General features: G+C 30.5%; 1 protein-coding gene across 1 annotated transcript in view; it reads left to right on the forward strand.

Moving 5' to 3' along the window:
• Positions 1-23,695, forward strand: part of LOC143250754 (N-acetylgalactosamine-6-sulfatase-like) — a 36,818-nt gene extending 13,123 nt beyond the window's left edge. The window contains 11 exon segments of the mRNA XM_076501710.1: positions 1,207-1,282; positions 1,285-1,333; positions 3,032-3,168; positions 6,896-6,999; positions 9,305-9,441; positions 11,234-11,295; positions 11,298-11,335; positions 16,458-16,475; positions 16,477-16,580; positions 22,220-22,337; positions 23,214-23,695. Coding sequence (XP_076357825.1) covers positions 1,207-1,282; positions 1,285-1,333; positions 3,032-3,168; positions 6,896-6,999; positions 9,305-9,441; positions 11,234-11,295; positions 11,298-11,335; positions 16,458-16,475; positions 16,477-16,580; positions 22,220-22,337; positions 23,214-23,300 — 930 coding nt within the window. The 3' untranslated portion in view covers positions 23,301-23,695.
• The last annotated feature ends 1,718 nt before the right edge of the window (positions 23,696-25,413 follow it).

A 25,413-nucleotide genomic window follows, 5' to 3' on the forward strand; every position in this document is an offset into this window, starting at 1 on the left:
AAAGTTTCACAATAAAAATAGTATCAAACTTTAATATCTATGAAATTTTAATGTCTATGACCTGTTTTGAATGCAGAACTTTTGAAACATTTGGAAATAATGAAAATTTGAGTACTAACTAGACATTTTGAGTAAACATTAAATGATGAATTAAAATACTGTGCTCATAATGAGTGATAGATTTTTCTAAAATGAAGTGAAATGTGCTTGCTATATATAACTATTTGCTCAGAACCAATCCAGAAAATATTAGAAACATTATGTTGTTAAAGTTATTTTGTCTTTGTCCCCAAACACTTCATGAAAGTGTGTTTCAGGGCCCTTAATGAATAAAATATGAACAAAAAATACAAGAATTGCCATTTTAAAAATTTAATTTTTCCATAATATTTCTTATGTTGTTTCATTGGTGTTTTTATATTTTGTGTAAGAAATTAAAGTTAATATTTTCATCACAAAATGGCACAATACTGTGTGAACATTGTGATATGATAAAGCTGTAGTTGAACATTAGTGATATTTGTAGCTAGCACTATATAGCATGAACAAAGAACTTAAATAATATAAAGTGCTACTGTGGATGTGCTTAGGTATGTATGTAATTATTTTTAAATTTAATATTTCAAATTTTTTAAGTATTTCTTCACAATCAATTTGTTCATGATGTATTGTTTTACATCATGTAGTTAGTTATGTTGCTGTATATAAATAGAGGTAATGACAATTTGACTGTATCAAGGATTTTCATAAAGATATTTTGCAAGGAATATTTACAATTGTTTTTTAACTTGTTAATTTGTAGTGGTATGTACATTGATAATATACTGGTAAAAGTGCTTAATACTAGGTCATTTTGAAACCTCTGCAATAATGTATTGTCACACCTTGCATATCTTTGATAATGTATAAATAGAGATGACACCCTGATTGTTGTGTGTTGTTACAAATTAGGTAGTTGGAATAGTGGGTCTGACAGATTGACACCCTGAATATAGTATGTTGTCACACATTGTGTACCTGTGACAGTGTGTTTAAATAGAAATAACAACACCTTGACAATTATATAGTCACACCTTATGTAGTTGTGATAGTGTGTATAAACAGAAATAATGACAATCTGACTATAGTATATTATAAAACATTATGTAGATGTGGCAATGTCTGTAAGTAGAGATATTTTAAATGGCTTTGTTTCTCCTCACCCAGGAAGCAACATCTTTCATCAAAAAACAAGCTCAAGCACAGCAGCCTTTCTTTCTTTACTGGGCTCCAGATGCTACCCACGCCCAGTGTATGCTTCTAGGAGCTTTCTTGGTAAAAGTGAAAGAGGATTGTAAGTTGTTTCAGTACATTACTCTAACAATTCACATGAGAACAAGCTGAGGAAAGCCCAAGAATCTAAAAAAACACTAGTGAAAATATATGAAGATATGTTAAACTGTTGTATAATGTTGTAACAGGATAATACATAAGTTATTGAGAACCTGATAGATGACCTGGTTTATGAATAGCTATGTGCACAAGCTTTACAATCCTAATTAAACAGTTAATATTCTTTGTTTCTCCATCAACTCTCACTTCCTTGAATTTTTCACATCATTTTAAATCAGGGGTTTAGTATAAAGTCAAAAATATAAAGTTCAACTGATTTTACCTAATTCCATCCATTAGTATCCAACAGTTAGGTTTAACTAGCAAATGTTCTAACTTCCATTAAGATAACCAAAAATTTGTGCTTGTAATAGTTCTAATTAACATTTATTAAATCCCTTGGAAAACTTGCATGGTTCTTTTCATTGCAACAAGTAGTCACAACAATGCTCTGTCTAATGGCACTATTTACAGTCTTTGTATATATGGCTAGAGTCATTGTTAGTGTTGACTTATTTTCTTTTATAGAAGGTCCAACCCTATTATCCCAATGTATGGTTAATGATTATCAGTTTGATTTCTTGTAGCTATCCTATAGTTTCCAGTCATATCTTAATTTTGAGAATAATCACATAAATATTTACATGTAAATTTTTGTCCTCAGAACAGTTTGAAATTTTGCTGGAGTTTCATGTAATCTTTTTTTTAGTCATATGTCAAATATTTTTTTCACAAATGTTGACATGTTACATCTAGATGAGATTGCATGTAAATATTACATGTTGTGGGGTATCTCAAAAAACTCTGAAGGAAGGATGGAATTTCGTGTATATTGATGGGATAGATGTAATTTTAGACAAGTTTACTTGTTATATGCTTCATCTCAAGAAACTTTGTTAGATATACTGGGACACTAGTTTGCATGTCTATTACAATTGTGCACAAATCTGTGTGCTAAAAACTTCCTTGTTTAGGTTTACAATTTAGTTTTAGTTGTTCTCATAGATGTGAAATTGGTTATTTCCATATCAAATAAGATGGAAACTACATTAACATGTCTAGTGAAATGATTGCTCATAAATTTTCATGTTCAGTTACATCAACTTAAGGTTCCATGTTGACTTGATGTTAGATCAAATTAGTTTTGATATTAGAAATGTTTCATTTAACTTTGTAAAAGTTGAAGGCAAGTACAATGATGTGTAAGATTAATGTTGTATTAGGTGTTTTTTTTTTTTTAGATTTGATCTTGTAGATTGAAATCTTAAATATAAGCTTAAATAATTCTTTGTGCAAGGTGCTACATTCAATATTTTGTATGCATGATGGAATTAGAGATAAATTTATGCAGTGTTTTTCCATCTGATAGTTATATGTAAGATATTTTCATGAGTTGAAGTCCAGTAAGTTTACATAGGTTTTTTTTACCATATTATCTTTGAATTTAAAATGTCATTCTTGGATAAAAAAACATATTTGAAATTCTAATGATTAATTTTACAACTAGCATCAGATAAATATATTTATAAACTTCAACATGATACAAGTTTGAATATCAACATGTACCTCTCGATACTCTTACAATCTTTATTTGATTTATAAATTTCAAAGATTTGCTTTATTATTTGGAACGTCATACATTGTATGTGTGCTACTTTAGGTATGGTGATGCAGTTAGAGAACTGGACTTCTCAGTAGGGATCATTCTGGATACTTTATGGACTGCAGGTGTAGCCAACAATACACTTGTCTTTTTTACATCTGATAATGGAGCAGCTTTGGTTAGCAAGATAATGGGTAATTTACTCTTTTCTTGTTCTACTGTAATTGTTCACTGCAACTTTCACTTCCAGACACAGTATATGAACCAACAACTTCATGCTTTCTGTCTCTCAGCATTTTACTTCTGGAGTTTTACTTTTTACAAATGTTTCAGTTTTTATCTGTTGAGAATATATTTTTCTTTCAAAAGTTGCTGTTTTGCAGTCACATATTTCCCAAAGACTTTAGTGAACTGTTACAATGTTTTGTAATATTATTAAAAATGTATAAGTAAGGCTTCTTATATAACAACTTAAGCCCAAAATAAACCAATACAAAGGAACATCTTTATACCTATATTAATAAATATAATAAAACATCTAAGCATGTCCTCTACATTCCTACACTCAGTTACACAACCCCCCTTCAAACATGTGGTCAGCTATTGATCAGTTACCTCTTTCTTTCTTTGTGACCCTGACAATGACCGAATAAGGTTGAAATGTTGTTTGCTCCTCTGCATAAAAAATGTTATCAACCCAAACCAGCCATTTTTATATATATATTTTACTTATTTTTTTTGTCCATGTGGTGTTAAACACATTGATCATGTCTGTTGTAACCTTGAGCAAGAACTTCATGTAATGTGTTACCACTTTTTTGATTTGCAACCTGTAATTTATTTTATCTCTTAACCCTTGTCCAAGGATACAGATGAAAGAAAAGCTCCTGTAAATGACATAGAAGATGTCCAGTTTTATCAACAGCCCTTTGAATTTCTCTATTAAACAAGAACTTTGAGTAACAGTTTCTAGTATGCATAACTACTTTTGAACTATTTAAAAGTGATATTTGGTGAAAAAAATATTTTTGACCAATATTTTCATGCAGTAAATGAGACAAAGTTTTTCAAGTGTTCTTAGCCGAGGTTGGCTGGACTTTGCAATTACTTTCCATTCTGTGTTATAAATTGATCATAAGTTTGTCTTCAGCTAACTGACCAAATGCATCTCAAACACAGCTCCTGTAGCATTGCCACAATATATTGTTCACACTTTCATGTCAAATTCATGTTAATTTAAATTTCAGTAGATGTTTCTACAGTGGATCAGACCTTGCCTATATATTGTGTTAACAAGCTCAGATCTATTTAATTTCTGGCTTCCTGCTTGTATGACCCACCATTTTCTTTAAATTTTAGCTAGTACTCCTGTGAGAGACCTGATCTTATAAATTCATCAAATCCTTAGCTAAGCCATTCTTAACTTTGATTTCTCTACAGTGAGCTTTACAAAAAACCATGTATTTTGTGAAGCACAGCTTAGTACATTGATTATCTTGTTTCACAGCTATACCCGTGATTTGGCCATACCATATGAAGGCTTATTATTGTATAAGACAAGTATAGATTTATTCTGTGTTCTCTGTTCTTCCTCCTGCAACTAATAAGCTGATTTATTTCAGTGATTATGTGAAAACCCGCTTGTAGAGAAAATGTGTAAAAACAGCTGGTTTGGGTTCAGAAAATTTTTATGTGGAGGAGCAAACAACGTTTTGACCTGATGATGACCAAAGAAGGTCGAAACGTTGTTTGATCCTCTACATAAAAAATTTTCTCAACCCAAACCAGCTGTTTTTAGGTATATATTAAGCTGATTTATTTGTTTTTATTGTTAGCTTTCCATCCTGTACATATTTAAATTTGTAAGTGACAAAGTTAGAGTTTTTGCTCTGTGATACATTTTTTTTTTTAATTCATTGGAGTTTTATTTATGTATTTATTAGTTAAAACTATCTTGGCTTTAGCAGATGAACTTAATTCTATCTATGCTTGGTCTCGTCTGACAGTTTATGATGATCATTTCATGAATTTTTATAGTCACATTTAAAATCTAATTAAACTACTTTATCATTGTATCAAAATAAAATTGACATCAAAACATAGTTAATAAATCAAGTTTTAATGTTGTGTGTTATGTTCTTAATTTTATAAGGAAATATATTTAAACATTCTGAATCCCACCACTAGTAGGAGAATTATTTATAACCAATAGGAAGTCATATCTTTAATTTATCAAACGATGTATTATATTACATGGTTTTCTATGCAGAGTATTGTCTGTCTTGTCTTCACTTTGAAAATTTCTCTCGCAGTGTTTGGATTGACAACAGAGCTAAACTTTTAAAGGCTCTGATGCCATGCTTAAAAAGGTCAATCAATTATGATAGTTATTGGATATTGTTTGCATTGTGTTTATTATTCTGTTTTTTTTAGGTGCATTATTTAGTGTACTAGTTCTATTAGCAGTGAGAGAGTAAACTAAAGTTTTATCCGACAGCACAAAAACAAGAGAATACAGGAAAGTACTGTATTTCTTGTATTATTTATTTATGATTATAAAAGCTAGTAAAATGTAAAAATCAGAAACTTGTCAGGTTAGATTAGGTAGGATAATGACACATAATGATGATTCTTGACTTATGTTTGCTATGTTACATCATTCAGTATAGATCTTTGAGCTTCCATTCCCTGAGTGATTTACACCCTCTGTAGCAGGACTTTTAGTTAAACATGATTCAAAGGACAATAGAACAATAAAATTGAGTATAAACAGATGTAAACTGTTCTGAAAGATAAGGTATTTAGGATAAACATTTGTAGTCTACTGTTACAATTTGCATAATTTTTAGAAAGAAAAAGTTTTATTTAGATTTTTTCATAGTGGTTACAGGGTTGGTTAAATCAGCTGATTACATATAGTTAGAGAAAATAATATATAAACTATAGAGTTTAACTGAAACTGAAAAAAAGTTTTTGATATTTACTTAGGAAGTTTTAGAGATTATTCAAATGAAATTTGACAGTTTGTAGATGGACAAAAATATTTTTAATCTTAACATGAAAAAATCATTTTGCTCTTGGAGCAGTTAACACTTTGACTCTCTATATTCACAGACAAATCTTTATTAAAAATGCATTATTATAAAAATCTGATTTTGTTTTATATATATATATAAAAGACTTGTAATGTTTATCAAAAGCTGCCATATTTTGTGGAGATATGGTTAGCATTTTCATAGTTATAGTATGGAAATGCTGATGGCTACTTTGGGGTTACATGGTTGGTAACAAGAGGGTTAATATCAAGATGTTACTAGACATTTCTGATTGCTAAGTGGTTGATACTAATTAAAGTCTTTATTCATCATTGTCACTCTGTTGTTTCTTGTTTCTTTTGTCTTGGACTTGTCCAGTTCAATGCAAAGGAGGCATAGTTCTATGGAACTATTATTCTGGCTATTATGTCAAGCTGTCAGTCCTGGTATTTTCAAGAAGTAACACTGATAAAAAAGCAACTGACCTTTGGCCAGAAAATAAAAAATGTTAAAGAAAATGTGAAGAAAGTTGAACAACTCTCCAGTGAAAGACATTACTGGGATTTCATCTTCACAGAATGGAAGCCCTAATCTGTAGCTATCATTATAGCATATTTTTTAGTAAATTAAAAAGATTTTCAAATGTGTACCCCAGTTAACTCACCAATTTAAGGTTAAATTAATAATTTGGTATGGTCTGCTTTCAAAATACTATATATTTTTCAAAAGTATATTTAAAAGAGCTCACCTTAGGGATTTGATGCACTCGCAGTTTTTACCAGTTGCACGAGAAACAGTTATTTCAATATAATTATACTAAAATTTGCACATTTTTTACAAACAGCTTGCAAAATATTTTATGAAGAACATTCTCTGTTATTTGCAGGAGGAAGTAATGGGCCTTTTCTCTGTGGAAAGGAGACAACATTTGAGGGTGGAATGAGAGAACCAGCAATAGCTTGGTGGCCAGGCACAATCAAACCAGGTCAGGTGAGTTTGTACTTTAATATTGAATAATAAACCTTGGAACTGTTTTAAAAACCCTTTGTTCAAGCATGGTCATTACTGGATCAGGGAAGTTAAGATACATATGATTTCGTTCTTGAATTAAAGACATACTTTGTTACTAAACTTGTGTGATTTTGTTGTAGCCTGTATCTTTCACAAGTTTTTTGATATAATCTCAATGCGTATCAACATAACATAATTACTTAAGTTTTGAACCTCTACTTCTGAGTTTCCCCTGACAAATTTTGCACATTTGTAGTTAGAGTTCTGATGCCATTTTTCATATTTCATTTTCTTCCAGTTAGGTTGCTATTCTTCTGCTGTTCAGGGTTCTTATTCTGTTCTGATGTCTGTGTGAACTTCAAAACTTTTTTCTTCACTACAGTTAACTGCTTTCTGCTTCCTTGTTTTAGGTTTAATGTCATGTTAGTCATTAGATTATCTTTCTTAATGTCCCTTTTGGGTTTATCTTATTGTATTGGCTATTTTGTAAGACAATCACTCCACTTTCTCAAGCAGCATTTTTTTGATAATCTGATTATTATGGCACAAATTGTACAATTTGCCAGTGTTGGTTTAGTTCACTTGCTTTGTTAATGTTTTTTGTTTTAAATAAATTTTGTGTAACCTTAACAATTCATTAGATATTGTTACTTTCCTTCTTTGCTTCCTTTTCTGTGAACCAGATAGATTTTCACCCAAACCAGCTATGTCAAGAGGTGTATAAAAACTGCTCAAGATATCAATTATGAAGTAAGGTTAATTCTTTACTAGTTGAATCATGATGTTAAATGGAATTATGAGACTGGACACAAAATAAATGCAAAATGAACAATTATCTTTATTATGATATTAATCATGGTCTATGTACTTGCTTTTCCTTGCATAAGATTGTTACTTCTACCAGATTTTTTATATTAAGCTGCTGAATTAAAATCCATGTACTAAACTGTTAAAACCCAATGCTTCTTAGTTCACAAATAACATCACTTTTGTCTTGAGTGACTAGTGCTACTCACATGACTGATCATTCTCATTCAAACATAGATGAATCTATAAATTATAGATATCACTTTAACTGCCATTAAAGGATATTGCTGTAAACATCCCTACACAATATGCAGTACTGGGAGTAGTTTCCTTTCCTGGACAGGAATGATGCTACCTTCCAGAGAATACCAAATAAACAAAGGCAACTTGAATGAAATCTGTTTAATGGCTTTTTCAATCCTGTTATGTAAAATTTCACATATATACAGATAAAAGAATAAATTCAGAAAGTAGAAATGCATGATACATTAATATATCAGTCAAGTTTGTTTTTTTTTATACTCCATCTTTTTTTCTCTCTATTTCAGATTAGATTTCTGTCCAGCAAAGCCTCATGCTATAGGCTTAAGTAAGGTTCATTCTTTGTAAGGTTCATGAAGATTTTTGTGATTATTTACAATTAGTTTTGGTTGCTATTCAGATTCAATGTTTATTCATTCTTAAGCTTCTACCCTTTTTTGCTCTGTATAGAATGCATTCAGATGTGTTTCTAACTTTTAATGCAGACTGTCTTGGTACTGAGATTGAAAATTGTAGCTTTACTTATAAATCCCTGTTCACAGTAAGTGGAAATGTTCAGTAATTGTTTTATTTCTTATTCTGTAAAATTTCTGGGAAGATATTTTAGTACAACATTTTAGATGCCGTGTATAAAATCACATTTCCTTTTCTCTACTGAAGATGAACACTGACTTTCATTTTCTATCAGATCTTTCACTATTCAATGAGATTCTAGAACATTCACTATCTATAGGTAAAATACAAATTAGAAACTCAGTTTGTTGAATGGGCATGGAATTAAGGTCTTTATTTCTAATTAACAGCAAAATCTGTTATTCAACTGATGTGGAATACAGATACTTAAATAGACAAATACTTTATCTTATCCCAAACTGTGGTTAAAGTGTTTGTCACAAGTCAGTGTATTATATTATGTACATGTGTGAAAGTGACTGTGGAAGATTTTGATAGGCAAGGAGTATCTTGTGATTTCAGAATGTGTGTGAATAATAATATCACAAGATGGTGTAGGGACAACCTTGACACCCATGTTTTTATAACGTGGTCCACTTTCTGTCTAGAGGTAAAAACTTAGTCAAATTTCAGTTTATATAGAATTAACTATATTTCTGGTTGTGTGTAAAACCATAACAGTTACAGATTTTCCTTTTTTCTCATAAATTTACCCATATTAACTGGTTTGTTTCTGGTTTTTTTTATCTGTTTCTTCTTCCAGATTTCTCATCAGTTAGGTACAGTAATGGATTTGTTCAGCACTGCTTTAGATTTCGCTGGAATAGAACCACCAAGTAATAGGGTAATAGATGGCATAAGTTTAAAATCAACTTTCATTGATGGAAAAATAAAAGATAGGTATGTAAGTCGTATACATTCTACTACCAAAATAATTTAATCAAATTAAAAATGTACCTTTCAGAGTTTAAATTTAATTACAGTTTCTTTTCCTTATAGCTTTGTGTTTATTGTAATTTGACAACAAAAGAATTTGATGGTAAAGTGCAAATGCATAAAGATATAACTTTTTATAAAAAATGCTTTGACCTTTTGGTAAAATGTTACAAATATCTTACCACAGGTGAAAACACTAATAATTTATCACTTTCTATTGGAATGAAAAGATGATTAAGTTGTTTTTGACACATACTCATTGGTATTTATTGCATAATATTATAGTATCTCTGATTTAATATATAATTGTATTTGTATTTTTCTGAATATTCAAAGAGCTTTTTGTAAATGATAATAGATAAATCAAAAATAAATAATAATGATAAAAAATTAGCATAAAATCCTGACTCAAGTGGATTTGAACTCAACTTTCACATGATGGTCAAGCACTGTAACTTTTAAAACAACTATTCTCTACTGACACCTAGTCAGTCCTTTACTGCTGTTGTTCTCTCAGTTTGCTCCCCTTCATTATTCTCCCATTTTTCATGGAGGGTTGACAATAATCCACTTGGCAATGACCATTTTCCTATACTTTTGAGAGAGACTGGCCATGGTCGATGCCACCCTACCCGCATGAGCCGCTGGATCAGGCAGACTGGTCCACTTTCATTGCTCTTGCAGAACTTGAACCTGCCATCGTCAGTCAGCCATCAATAGATGACTGTGGCAGTGGTAACTGACTGTATTATACAAGCAGCTGCTCAGTGTATTCCTAAAACCTCGACACGTTTTCCATGATATCATCATCTGTGGTGGAATCCTGCTTACCACATGGCATGGAAGGCTCAAAAATGGGCCTGGGATACTTTCCGTAGATATCCCACACTTTCAAACTGCTTTGCTTTCCAATATGCTATGTGGGTAAGATGCCAAAGCCAGAATGAATCTTGGATTAAGTTCACAACTAGCATATCTTCTACCATCAGTTCCAAAGTCATATGGGACAGGGTTCGAAAGGTCAGTGGCCACTATAGTTCTGTCCCCCTCTTGATCTTACTTTCTGATGGCCAAGAGGTAGCTGATGTCCGGAGCATCACCGATACTCTAGGTGAAAGCTTTTTCCAGGTATCTAGCACTTCTGCTTGTTCCTCCACCTTCTTGGCCATCAAGACTCGGGCAGAGTGTTCACCTCTTTCTTTTCAAACTGACTGTCTCTTTGAATATAATCATCCCTTTACACTGGTGGAACTGAAAATGGCCCTTCATCAGTCTGGCAGTACATCTGTTGGACCTGATGATGTACACTATGACATGCTGCACTATCTCTCTCTTGCTTCTCTTAATATTCTTCTAATTGTTTTTAACCAGATCTGGCAGGAGAATGTTTTTCCTAATGCCTGGTGCTTTCTCACAAGTTTTTCTTCTGAAAGTTTAGTAAAAAATGTGTTTACAATCACAATTCTTATTGACACAGAAGCAGTTCATCTATTTACTTAAGTACCCTTTCTGTAACAGTATAACATCACATTTTATTTTCCATTGGCAAAACTATGAATCAGTAAGATAATTATTTTTCTCTGTTGTTTTCAGCTAACATCCTGAATATTCAGGGGTTTTTGTTTCATACTCAAAACATTTAACATACTCAATTTTCACATCTGTGTTTTACTGAAAGAAAGTTAACATAAAATCCCACTGTTCACCATTTTGTCTTTTATTTGATAAATTAACTTAAAATTCTGTTTATTCACAGACCTGTTTTCTACTACAGAGGTAATGAGTTAATGGCAGTTAGACTAGGATTTTACAAGGCTCATTTTGGTGCTGGAGTAATTCATGGGAAGAGCTAAAAGAGGTCAGAATGGTTGCTGTTCTGTTGCATGTTATTTGTATTTGTGATTTCACTTTCTGAATATGAGGTGGTTTAAATATATGTACCATCATTATTAGATGTAATGTAGGCTACATTCTAACAGTACTGTTAACAAGGTTTAATAAGTATAATGTAGTGTTATTCACAACTCTACATTCTTAATGATGAATCTTGTATGGCATGAAATATCCCTTGTTCTTCCATGATTGTCTGTCTGCTTTAGTTTAGTGACAAAGTACAATCTTTAAAAATGGATTTACTATCATATATCTATTTTTTAATATTGATGTATAAGTTAAATTTATATTTAGGAATGTACATAACTTATACTGTTAAATCATGAATTAATAAATTCCCTCCTATTCATTAAAGTTGTAAAAGATTCTCAAGCGTAAGAATCAACAATGTGTGTATGTCAAAACCAGTGTATCATCTGTATTGTTGTGCAAGCTGAAATTTCTAGAAACACCTCTCACACCTATAAATATAACCAATGAGACATGCAAGAAGACAGTATATATCATCAGGTGGAATACTATAAACCTCAGATGCTATAATTGTGATTAATGTTTATTAATTGGGAACTTCAGATATTTGACCAGGAACATTTGTAAATTTCAAAAATTACAAACCATGTAACTTCAGTGGGATTAATATTGGACATTAGTACTTTTTTATTATCATTCATCAAATTAATATAAAAACAATAACATCTACAGTTTTAGATGGCTTATTTTCTCTTGCTATTTTCAATCCCAAGTTTACAGAACAGGTAAAATTATGATCCTAAGATTTAAACAATTATTTTGTACTTAAGGTTTTTTATAGATGACTTGTTACATACCAAGAAATGTTAGAAATATAACTTGGGATAAATCAATGATTGTTTTTCAGATTAATCTTTCTTGATAAATTTCTTATTTTCAACATAGTAAAGATAGAACAGATAGTATTTTCTTTGCAATTTATTCATAATGATTTTTTAAATATAATTTGATTTCAACTTAAATCATTTTCTTGGCATTAAAATTAGGCAATTTTTCTTTGTACTCTCCCACAACAAAGATGGTGCACTTCAAAAAGAATTATATTCATGAGAAATTTCAGATAATTTTCTCTTTAAAAAAATTATTTTAGAATTAGTTTAGAATAATATTTAGGGAGATGTGTCTGTTTTTCATACACTTTACCTCAACTACAATCGTTTCTAAAATAGTTAATATAATTTTATCTTTGAGATACAATGGGTAATTCTTTTTATCTGCATTTGATTATTATTTAGTGTGAGAAAAAACTAAACATGTCGTTGATACACAGCAAGTAGTTTTTGTACTATTCTTGCAATATGAAATCATATTTGTGTCATATATGATATAAATAGTTTATATTTAAACTACTGAAGTACACCAGAGACTGTTTCTTTCTTTACCCCCACTAATTTTCTATTATCTTTTCATTCTTATTTGGAAAATTTTTTTTACATATGTGACAACACATGGAATAAAATATTAAAAAGTAAGATAAGGTTATCAATGTCTTGTGATAAAAAATTTTCTGATAAGTTTTTATTAACTGGTGAATTTAAAAATTTTTCATTTTTTGTATAGAAGAAATTTTATCTTGGATTTGTTTTTTATTTGAATATGGTCTTTTTTTTAGCAGTAGAATATGATCCTATCAAATAAAATCTCTTACTATGTATAGAATATGATCCTATCAAATAAAATCTCTTACTATGTATAGAATATGATCCTATCAAATAAAATCTCTTACTATGTTTTGAATATGATCCTATCAAATAAAATCTCTTACTTTGTATAGAATATGATCCTATCAAATAAAATCTCTTACTATGTATAGAATATGATCCTATCAAATAAAATCTCTTACTTTGTATAGAATATGATCCTATCAAATAAAATCTCTTACTATGTATAGAATATGATCCTATCAAATAAAATCTCTTACTATGTATAGAATATGATCCTATCAAATAAAATCTCTTACTATGTATAGAATATGATCCTATCAAATAAAATCTCTTACTATGTATAGAATATGATCCTATCAAATAAAATCTCTTACTATGTATAGAATATGATCCTATCAAATAAAATCTCTTACTATGTATAGAATATGATCCTATCAAATAAAATCTCTTACTATGTATAGAATATGATCCTATCAAATAAAATCTCTTACTATGTATAGAATATGATCCTATCAAATAAAATCTCTTACTATGTATAGAATATGATCCTATCAAATAAAATCTCTTACTATGTATAGAATATGATCCTATCAAATAAAATCTCTTACTATGTATAGAATATGATCCTATCAAATAAAATCTCTTACTATGTATAAAATATGATCCTATCAAATAAAATCTCTTACTATGTATAGAATATGATCCTATCAAATGAAATCTCTTACTATGTATAGAATATGATCCTATCAAATGAAATCTCTTACTATGTATAGAATATGATCCTATCAAATGAAATATCTTACTATGTATAGAATATGATCCTATCAAATGAAATCTCTTACTATGTATAATTTCTGTATTGCAATTAATAACAGTCTGTTAGTATTAAGAGTTGTAACTTGTTCTATAATTTTAATAATGCATAAGGTTGCTGTAAGGTTAAATGTTAGAGAGTAACACCTTTTGTTATATATTACTGAAGTTGAATTAGTAACTGTTAAAGTGTGATGCTAGTCATGTAGCAGTGAATTTGATTTGTTAACCAGTCAGAAAGCATCATTCTTTGTTCAATGTTACTGGGAAAACATCATCTTTTGTTCTGTGATGCTGAAGTTGGGTTGTTAAGTGTAATGACTTTTCTGTGATGCTAAACTTAATTTGTCTTTTTTTTTTTCCTTATTTCTTCCATTTTAATATTACTGCTGAACAAAGTAATGACTGTTAACCCAAACACTTGACACAAGTTGAAATGTGAGTACTGATTCACATTTTACTGTCAGTACTTATTTGCTCACTGCTCAAAATCCACTGTTTTCCCTTGTAGTGACACCACTGATTTTTTTAACTATTAATGAGTATGTTAACCACTGAACATCTAACATTTCATAGGTTGTGATGACTTACTCCTGTAATGTCTCCATTGTTTTTTGTTTAACTCTTTCAACCCAGGTATCCTTTACTACTCATGATAAAAAGTTTTAGTATCTTATATTAAAAATTTTATTAAACTAATTTTTTTATGTAATACCAATTAATATAAAATCTTAGCTAATAATTCATATTGTAATAGTATATATATATATATATATATGTGTTTTGAGTTCCTAATTCTACAAGGAAATATTTTTTAAAATCCTGAATTTTCCCTAGTATGACATATGACACATTTTCTCTAAGTATCTTGTCTTCTATTTTTTTCCACCACTCCATGCAATAGTAAGTAATTAAACATAAATTACTCTCTATAAAATTGTTATTGCTCAGACAAACCATAATTTCTATAGTCTTCAGTTTTGTTTGGTTACAGAAACCCTTCCTGACACACCCTCTCTTTCAGGATATGTTCGTAACTTGTCTCTTATGTTTAATTATATATTACATATAACTGATAGTTGAGTTTTTATCTATCAAATAATGTATTACAAAATACTGTGTTCAATCTCACTCAGAGTACAAGTAACATTGTAGTGAGAAATGCAATGATGAGCTTGGGTGAATTTGTAATAGCTCTTGTCACATAGTTATAAAACCAAAACTATTGTGAGAGCTAGGGGAAATTAGTCTATGTTCTTTGGTGTATTATTCAGTGCAATACTACCATTAGTATACCAAAAAATCTTAAATGTCCTTGACAACTGACACCAAGAATAAATAAAATTGGATAAGTACTTTGTATTGTTTTTCATGTTTATTCTGTATTTATTATTATATAAGTAACTAAAATGTAAAAATAGGGAACTTTCTAGGTTAGTTAAGATTAGATAAAATAAATAATAATAATAAACACATTTCATGAGGCAAGCATGTGAGCAGTATGTGGGTAATTTAATTCTTTGGTGTAACATCATGAACTGCATGTGCTCTAAGTGATTAGCAACTTATAATAGTGAGGATAGTAGTTAGAGACAGTTTAAAGAGTAATAAAGCAGTATCATTTAATTACAAATAGACTTGTACTGTTTTGAGCTTGAAGCTACTTAGGATAAATAAATGTAGTTTCATTTTACGGTTTGAAGTTATTCTGAAAATAACTGTGGTTATGAGTTCAGTCAAATTGACCAATCCCGTTTTGAGTAGAGAAAATAACAGATATAAACTTTTCATAAAAGAAAAGCATTTGAAATGTATTTAGGAGGTTTCAGGAAAATTTGAGATTTTTGATATGAGAAAAACTTTTTTTAATCTTAACATGAAAATTACTTTTCATATGGACTATTCAAAACAAATACTCAGTATATTAATGTGCAAATCTTTTTTTTAGTTTATTAAAAATACTTCATTAAAAAGAATGACTTTTTGTATGGGAAAGACTTTTAATGCTAACTGAGAGACTGCAAAATTTTGTGAAGATTCACATACTATATTGAAAGTTAGAAGTATTAAATCAAAGTAAAGTACAAAGAGGTCACAGAGTCAGTCAAGTTGACTGAGCATGTGGTTAAAGAGTTAATGAGCTTCAGCTTCCTAATATTTTGTAAATACTTGAGTGTCCATAAATTAATCATTTATTTTTTTCTGTTAAGATACTGAACCAAATTTAAATGACTAATTAAATGCATGTTAAAGTTGTATTTTAATTCTTAGTCATTAAGTACAAGTAGAGTATTACAATTTGATGTATTGTAACATGTTAAAGTAACTATATTCTTGTTATTGTTAATGGATGCTGCATATATGGTTAAACAAAAAATACTTGTTAACTGATCTTTTTTAGCTGAGTAATAACTTTTTGGGTGTACATGTTTGACTGTTTTATGATGTCTTGTGTATTCATTTTCTGACTTTTAGCCAGGATATCATATTCATTTGTTACCTTGAATTGTCTTTATTTTAATAAGTTTGTTTTTTTAACGAGACTTCCTTGTTCAGTCCCGATTTGTTAACTTACAACAGGGTATTGATTTTTGTCCGGGGTGAGAAAGTTGAAGGAATCACCAGTCATCAACAAATGAATTACACTTCACAACCAAAAATATTCCATCTTGGGAGAGATCCTGGAGAAAAGTATTCCTTGAAGTAAGGTTATTTAAAACAAATTTGATGGTATCAGTCCTTTAATTCTCATGTTTACTGAAGGTGGGTGCAAGAGCACCTCTCATAACCTCGCATTTCTGACGTGTTTTTGCCATCATGTATAATCTGTAAGGGTACTTTATTGAATGTAAAACTTTATAAGTAGATATTTATAGTGAGATCAGCATAACTGTGATCAAATGATACTTTCTAACTTTATTCTATGGGATATAATGTTATTCAAGGGTATTATTCAAATATATTTTTATTCTTCTAAAGAGATTTAGATAATCCATCAAATGATTGTCAAATGAGGTTTTCCCACCTTTCTTTATGTACTACTCTGTGGCATTACTTAACAAACTTTCTAGTACTAATAAGAAATATCTTTATTCTTATCAATGTATGAAATAGAATCTTTATTAATACAAGTTAACTTTAGGGGGACACTCTTTTCTTTGATTATTCATCAAAGTCGTACTTTAAATTTGTTTGGCTCCTCTGATTCTTCCTAGTTGTTATTGCCCTCTTACAAGAATATCATGGGGATTTTTTGTGGGGAAATGCAATTATCTTCCTACCATCAAGAGTATTTTTGCTTCTTTTTTTTCTCTCTCTCTTTATATGATTTTGTTTTTGGAACTGTGTGCTTCTTTTACAGAATTGTTGTCCCTGCCCAAGGTGATTTTTCTTCAACAAACTCTTTTATTTTTCATAGGGGACCTAAACCTTCTTTTATTTTCCAGTTATTTTGGTGTTAAAGATTCTTTTAAGGATAGATGGTGTTCTATCCTACATTCTTTCCAACCTTCTCTGTCATTAGAAGATTCATTATAAACTTTATTTCTGCCGTTAAGAACATTAGCTCTGCTGAACACAAGGCAGATATGACAAACATCTGAGTAGCTCAGGACCTAACAAAAATGACTTTATCAACCACTTTGCAAGACTTCTCATCCTAAATCTGTATTTTGTGCAGAGGCTTGATATGTTCCATCAACTTTTCTTTTAATCTAGAATTACTATGAAAGATCTTACTGTGAAATTGAAATACAATTATTGGATTCTTTGGTTCACGAATTAGATTAATGCAGCAGATGCATGGAACAAAAATGGCATGAGACAGTTGCTTATGCATTAAATCTGAAAATTGTTTTAGTTTTAAGACATAATGATTTCAAAAATTGAACAAAGCAAATTGTTGCTTAAAATCAAAGATCACATAAGTTCAAGCTGAGAATATTTTAATATTTTCATGTATCTATGTCCCAGGTGGGACAGTAATAAGTTTACAGAATTATAACACTGGAACCAGGGGCGTAGATTTTTTACAATTGGTAATCTCTGATTATGTGAACCTGAAAGCTGTAAACATGCAGTCAGAGTAATCTTGTTGCCACGATACTTGGATGTATACTTAGGCCAACTGACTGATACTTATGAAGTTACGAACTATAACTTAGATCGAAAAGCTTAGAAGCACACCTATATTAAAGATGTACATTTTGGCTATTGAAAAAGCCTACATCTCGGCCTAATTATGTAATTGGATTGGTAAGAATACAAGAATCACATGAACAAATGCAATTTGTAGGCCTGTGATGCAATAAAACAATTCAACAGACCAAACTGTAGGGTGGGATGATTGTATGCACCATACCCCCCATCTAAAATGAAGGGGGGATGTATACCCTCCATCACCCCTAGGATCTATGCCACTGACTGGTACCCATGTTTCATTTCCCTGTGGTAGAAACATCAGATAATTCAATGTGGTTTTGCACTGAAAAAAACTACAACTGCTTTCGTACTAACCATCATTGCATGCATATTTATCTAACATTGTATTAAATATTATCCATAGCACTTACTTTCTTCATTTTACTACAATTTTACAATATAATCTTAAAAAATATTACATACAATTGTCATTTTGGTGAATAGCAAGTCAAGTAACTCCTAATACAATTGCTGTAATAATGAGTCAAGCACAATTTTTCCTTTCTTCTTTGAGTTAATATAAAAATCTCATAAAGAATAATGCTATTTAAGTTGTGGAAAAATGTGGATAAAACTAGAAGTAACTATTATGTACACATCTGCCTTCCACAGAAAATTTGAAATGCATCTTTTCATAAGGCTAGATAAAGCTCACATTTAGTCAGTACTGAGTCAAATAATATTTGCCATAATGCACTGATTAAAATCTTGTGAAAAGCAAGGATGCAGTTTTTCATTTCAAACTACTTTCTTTGAAAAAAATTCAACCATATCTTCAATTAGAAAATACTTTTTAATTAAGTTGTTCCCTATAGAAACAGAAGAGCAATTTTTTTGGTAAAAGTATGCTAAAACAGTTATAGAAAAGTATTCTAGAAAAACAGTTATAGCACCTGAGAAAAACTAATACAAAAGTTTTATAATATTTCACTAAATAAAAATGTTGTCTAGTAATTATTAATTAATGAGTGTGTTAAGTATTCATAGCTAAATATTTGAGTGAGTAACTAAACAGCAATAAATACAAACAGATCCCATAAGAAAAGTTGAATAATACAAAATTGTAGGACTTGTATAGTTCTGTTAAAGAGGGTTATATATGCTAGTTGGATATTAATTTGTCAAGATTTCTCCTCAAACTATTGATAAACATGGTTATAACTGAACGTTTTGCATCAGAACCTAAATTTACTGAAATTCCCTATTCTGGACAATCTTTGTCATTATGGTACTTTAGTTTTTATTGCACAATACAGAGAAAAGATATTTTTCAACGCAAACATGTCAAACATTGACAGTTCATCATTCTGTAATTTGATATTTCAAAAAGTTCTGAAAGGAAAACATCTACCATCATTGGGCTATAAATTTCATAGATGGATCCAGAATTTTGTAATGTGAGCATAAATAGGTTGTCAAACTAAAAGGACTGAATACATATGTTATCTAGGTGGGATGGGGCAGTCCAATATCCAGAGAACAACTGTTCTGAAGAAAAAAGGTTAGACACACATAACCAGTCCATCTTCCAAAGAAGTACCCATTACTTCTGTGGAAAGCTTTTTCTGAGAGTTTGCTTTCATAAATTGTTGAAGTCATTGTACTTTAGAACCTTTCTTTACCATTTTTTGTTTTCTGTCAAAAGAGAACATCTTTGTCACATATCTGTTTCACCAGGTACTTTCCTTCTGAATGTGTGTTTGTCAGCTTCTCAGTTTCCTTGTAAAACTTTTTTTCTTGTTCACCTTCTTTGACTGTGGTCGTTTGTCTTTGTTACTTTAAAAGAAGCCATCTGTCTATATTTGTCTTCTTTCTACCTATTATAATGATTATCACTAAGATCTTTTAGCTTGTTAATCAGATTCTTTTATGAGAATTAAACTTAGTTTATATTTTTCTGCTTAATATTTGATAATGAATTAGGTTGCAATCTCTTGTTGAACTGCTTTTTTAAGTGTAAAGATTGCTAGTTATTCTTCCTCCTAACCTCCAACTTTTAATTATATGTAAACCCTATCCTCCTTATTCAACATTCTTCTGGAAGAATTCTTTTTTAAGGGTCTTCCAGACCTAGAACATATTGTTGGTTGCTTCATAGACCCAGATTAAAGCCTTTTGTCATGTCTTCAGATCCATACCATCTTGACGTTTTGAATTTTAATTTTCAGCTTTCTAGCCAAGGAAATCATACAAGTATTTTTAGTTATTCTCGTATTTTTCTGCAGTACAGCAGTAAGTCTATGAACTTACAATGTTAAAATTGGGTTTGATTATTCTTAGTGGGCTCAGCAGATAGATAGCCCAATGCCTTAAGAAAAACACACATCTTTCTTGTTCAGAAGCACATAGAGAAAATGGTAGTGTGTTATCTATCTACATTATATTTTAGTTCTTGATTCTGAATATCTCTAAACTGAAGGTTCTTACAAATTGTTTTGTTTTCCTTCTTGTAGACTGTAAATGTTGAAGATGGACATTTTATATCTATCTCTCAGTTCATGTGATCTCAAAAAAGTTTCTTTATTTTACTACCTGCAAAATTATGTCCTTAGATGTGTTTTTTCAGGGGGTAAAGGGGCTTGGCACAATATCTGACCACCAAAGTGATTGTTTTTTTCTGTTTGTCTTCAATCATCTTAGAGGTTTTCATTTCTCTTTGGTTACTTGGCTAACATCTGCCAAGTCACAAGATATATCATCACACTTAACTCATCTGATTTTCACTCATGCATCAAGTGTAGTTTTTATTTAAATTTTCAGTATCTCATTCACACCTTAATAATATTCTTTTTCCTACCTTGGAAATATTATTGATTTCTTACATAGTTTAAAACTGTTGCATATTTCCTGATTTTTCATTTTCTATGTAACTAGTAGATTCTCTGTCATTCGGAAAACAACTTTCTGTTAGATCCCGAGATATTTCAGATGCAGTGGGGTTTCTTTCTCTCCTGCTGTGTTGAATTCCATAGAAATGGGTGGATATTTTCATCCCACTTTTGTTTTTCTTCTATATAGTTTATCTGTTTACAGATATTTTCATATTATTGGACTAAGTTTATTTTTAGCCTTTGGTCTTATACAGAGATAATGTTTTTATTTACAGGATTTATTCATAGTCAGGTGGTGTTGGCTTATTTTGACAATGCTACCATTGTATCTAAATAGGTTGCAGAAGGCTCCAGCTCCCCTTGTATTTTCTTCTGGTCATGGATAGTTTGTCAGCTTTTATTCTTTCATTTGCCTTTTGGGCATGTTGAATTCATGTGTCCATCAAACAACTTGGAGCCCTGCATGACCAGGTGGTTAAGACACTCGACTCATGACTGTCAGACCAATCATTATGTGCTTCTTGTGAGAACGCTCCTCGTCATGAATATCAACAGACTTTCCATACTATATTGTATCTTCTTCCTAAAATATACAAGCCAGTAAATCTTGGTAGACCCACAGTTATTTTGTTTCCATCACAACATTCTTTGACTTGTAAAGGGTTGTGGGTTCGAATCCCCGTCACACCAAACATGCTCACCCTTTCAGCTATGAGGGCGTTATAATGTAACAATCAATCCCACTTTTCGTTGGTAAAAGAGTAGCCCAAGAGTTGGCAGTGGGTGGTAATGATGAGCTGCCTTCCCTCTAGTTTTACACAACTAAATTAGGGACAACTAGTGCAGATAGCCCTCATGTAGCTTTGCATGAAATTCAAAAAACAAACAAAAAAAGACTACTGAAACTGCTAGTTATTAGTTTTATGAGAACTGTACCATCATCTAGGCAGAAAATATTACTACAAAACAATTATTTTTATAATTTCTAGTTTAGTAGTAAAAGATTTTAACACGAAACTGTTTTGTTGACAAAAATTACACAAGAAATGATGCAATGTTATTGAATGGAAGATGTTGTAATACATACCAGGTGACTGGTTTAACAGTAACATGAATTGTTCAACCTTAAATATAGACTTTGTGTGAAATATAGTAATTACACAATGTTCTTGTAGTTTCTTATTATAAACTTTTGTTTAACTTTTTCAAAGTAAAGATGTAAAAATTAAATTACATTTTCACTGATATTTTTATTTATTTAATGTCTTTTAAATTATCCAGATTCTAGTTCATTTATTATTCTGTTTTCAGCCCAACGTCTGAAGAATATCAGAAAGCTAAATCTGCCATTTTAGAGATAGTTAAGGAACACAAGAAAAATTTAACACCAGGGAAGCCACAGTTAAACTGGTGTGATAAAGCAGTTATGGTATGTAATATATATGTTGTTAGCTCCTGAATGTTTAGAATACTTGCAGGAGCCAATTGCCTGAATTTTGGGGCTTACCTGATCCAACTCTAACCTAATGCATGAAAAGCTGACTTATATAAATAAAATATTGTTAAGAACTAGAAGCTCATTTGAAACTAATGAAATGCCCACCTTTGAACAATATGGAAATGGTAATTCTCAAAGTCCTGTACATGCTAGAGGCCAACCATACTCCCCCTTACCCATCCACTGCCATAATATTGCTTGGAAAAAAAAGAAAATAAAAATAGCTTTATTTGTGTTATAATTTAGCATGTTATTCTAATTATCTATCACTAATAGATAAACTTGGAATAGATCACTTGGGAAAAAAAAGAAAATAAAAATAGCTTTATTTGTGTTATAATTTAGCATGTTATTCTAATTATCTATCACTAATAGAGCTTAGAGGTGGAAAATATTTACTCATGGCTTTCATAGGCTTATGGGTACCACAGCAAAACCTCAGACATTTTTCATTAAATGTACACATTTTGAAAGGTTTTTTTTTTTAATACTGTGTCTTATTAAAATATCTTTGTATACACACACTGGTGGCATTTGAGAGTTTGTTCATTATTTGAAATTAACTGCACTTAGATTTGAAACTTGTAGTATGTTTAAAGAGCTGGTTGGTGTGGTCTTACCTAATTGAACTTCTTAATTATGGTATGTTTTTTAAATGTATAATGCATACATTTGTTGATAATGTTATTTATTAAAGAGTTTCTGAGCAAAACTATCCATTGCTTAATATTTAAGGGTGGTGTGTATTTGGTCTATATAATTCCTTTTGTTTATGTAACTTCAATGATTTTTTTTCATTCCTTAAAGCATTGGTCACCCCCTGGTTGTAAGAAGTTGAAAAGGTGTTTGACACCTCCCCTATCCAAGCCATATCTTTGCTCCTGGCCTCACTAAGTGACGTCAAAAGAAAAGTGACTAATAATCACCTAAGGTGATTGGTAGGTTTAAATGTTGGATTACAGAAAAATTTATGGACCTTTTTGAAAAATTTTCCCCACCACTGAAAATACCTTGTAGCTCTGTGTCAGTGTCATGTTTTTCAACCCCATTTAGCTTCATTAGAACAGTAACACATCAGCTACAGTATACTAACTGTATATGCAATATAACTGTCATTCATATTCAGAATTCACCATGATATTTCTTGTAAACAACTTTGTTTATTTTAAAATTTTGTTTGAAATTGATTTTTAAGTAATTATTTTTGTAATTTTTTTCACTTTTAAATTTTAAGGATGATTTTGAGTGTATAACATAATTTAAAATAAAGTTCAAAAATATAAACTTGATTTCCTGAAAACTTCAGTTTCTGTACATTTTAAAGCTCCACAGTAATTACATCTCACAAAAAGTTGTATCACTTGCTAACCATTTTCTGTCTAACCTTGGTGGATAATACTTTGTTTTCATATTTATCAGTAACATGTACTGATCTCTGGCCCTTAAGACATCTGACGCTCTTTCTGCCTCCTTTTCTATGTACTTCACACATTTTGCTTTTATTGTTCGTGTCTAACCAGAACATTCTTCCACTGGAAATTGTGACATGATATATTCTAACTTCCATTAATAATATAACATGGAACATAATCCCATTTGACCCAACTAAACTTGTGGTCATTTGTTTACTTCAATGTTGTTTTGTAAAAGCTTTTACATGTTTCTCTGACATAGTTTTAGACAAAGTCTGACTTACCTCATGGTGAATATTCCCAACATGTAAATATTGTATGGAACCTTAATATTTTTGTTAATACTGTGCTTTCATTTCTATTCACTAAATGTTTCCTTCTGTGCTGTATTAACTTGAAAATGTATTATTTCTCTCTTACTGTTAACTGATTTCTTTACTCTAGCACATACTTGGGACCATTATTTCAATCCATTTTTCTTTACCATGTCTAATTCAATACTTCAAATTTGTTAGGTTATTTCAGGATTTTAAGTAAATATCATTTCCTTAATTTAGTTTATTCCTCATGTGATAAACAGTTGGATTTGATGTGAAGCATTTAAAATGAATCTGAAAGAACATGAAATTAGAGTTAGCAGTCTGACACTCCTGAGCTGCTGAGGTTCAGAAGGATCTGTGATAGTTTTTAAATATTACCAAATATACAGGTGGTGAAAATCATTTTCAAAACTAAACACGTCACTAGACTCGACACATTTTTATACTTTATATCTGATATTTCACTTGTGAGGTTTTATTTAAGAATGCACTTCAATCGGTGTAAACAAGCTTAAAAATGAAGAATGAAATGTAAGAAACATAAATACATGAAACAGAATTCATAAACGTACTTAGAAATTCCTCCTGCATTCTGTGTTTCACTATTAAGCTTGTTTAAATGAGATAAAATAGCTCTCTGAAAAAGCCTTACAGGTAAAATTCTGTCAAATCATATATTATTATTTTTACCTAAGGAGAAAACTATGGATGCTTGTATCCATATAACTGCCCCTCAGTCAGGGATAGCTTCCATACTTAGCTCCAGATGTAAAGCATCAAAGAGAAAGAAGTGATGTGGTGATTTGCTAATCGGTTTTCCTCACAAGGATCCTTATTAGGAAAATATTCGATTTAATTTGTATCTTAGTATGGTTTTGCTTAAAATATCCTAGCGAAAAAACAACACTTTGTTTAGTCATTATGTACTGCAGATTGAAATTGCTTTCACTTTAATTTATAACAGATGATCCTTATTGTAATTCTTCCGTGTTTGTTTGCCTCTTCAGTGCAGCACTATTTTCTGGTATTGTAACTAATTTTAATTGTTATACGTTTATTGTCTACTACGTTTAACTTTTATCCAAGTTCTTTGTTCTTTTAATTTCTCTAACTTTCACTGATACACTGGCTTTCTCGTTAAGTTCCCAGAATATTGTTTATTTTTTATTATGTTGGCTCATTTAATTACTTGTAAAAAAATTAATACTTATAGTTAAATGTGACAGAGAAACTGTTGAAGCATAACTGTTTTGGTTGTAATTATCTATTTTTTTC

The sequence above is a fragment of the Tachypleus tridentatus genome, chromosome 5 (genome assembly GCF_004210375.1).
Source record: "Tachypleus tridentatus isolate NWPU-2018 chromosome 5, ASM421037v1, whole genome shotgun sequence".
Taxonomy (NCBI): Eukaryota; Metazoa; Arthropoda; class Merostomata; order Xiphosura; family Limulidae; genus Tachypleus; species Tachypleus tridentatus.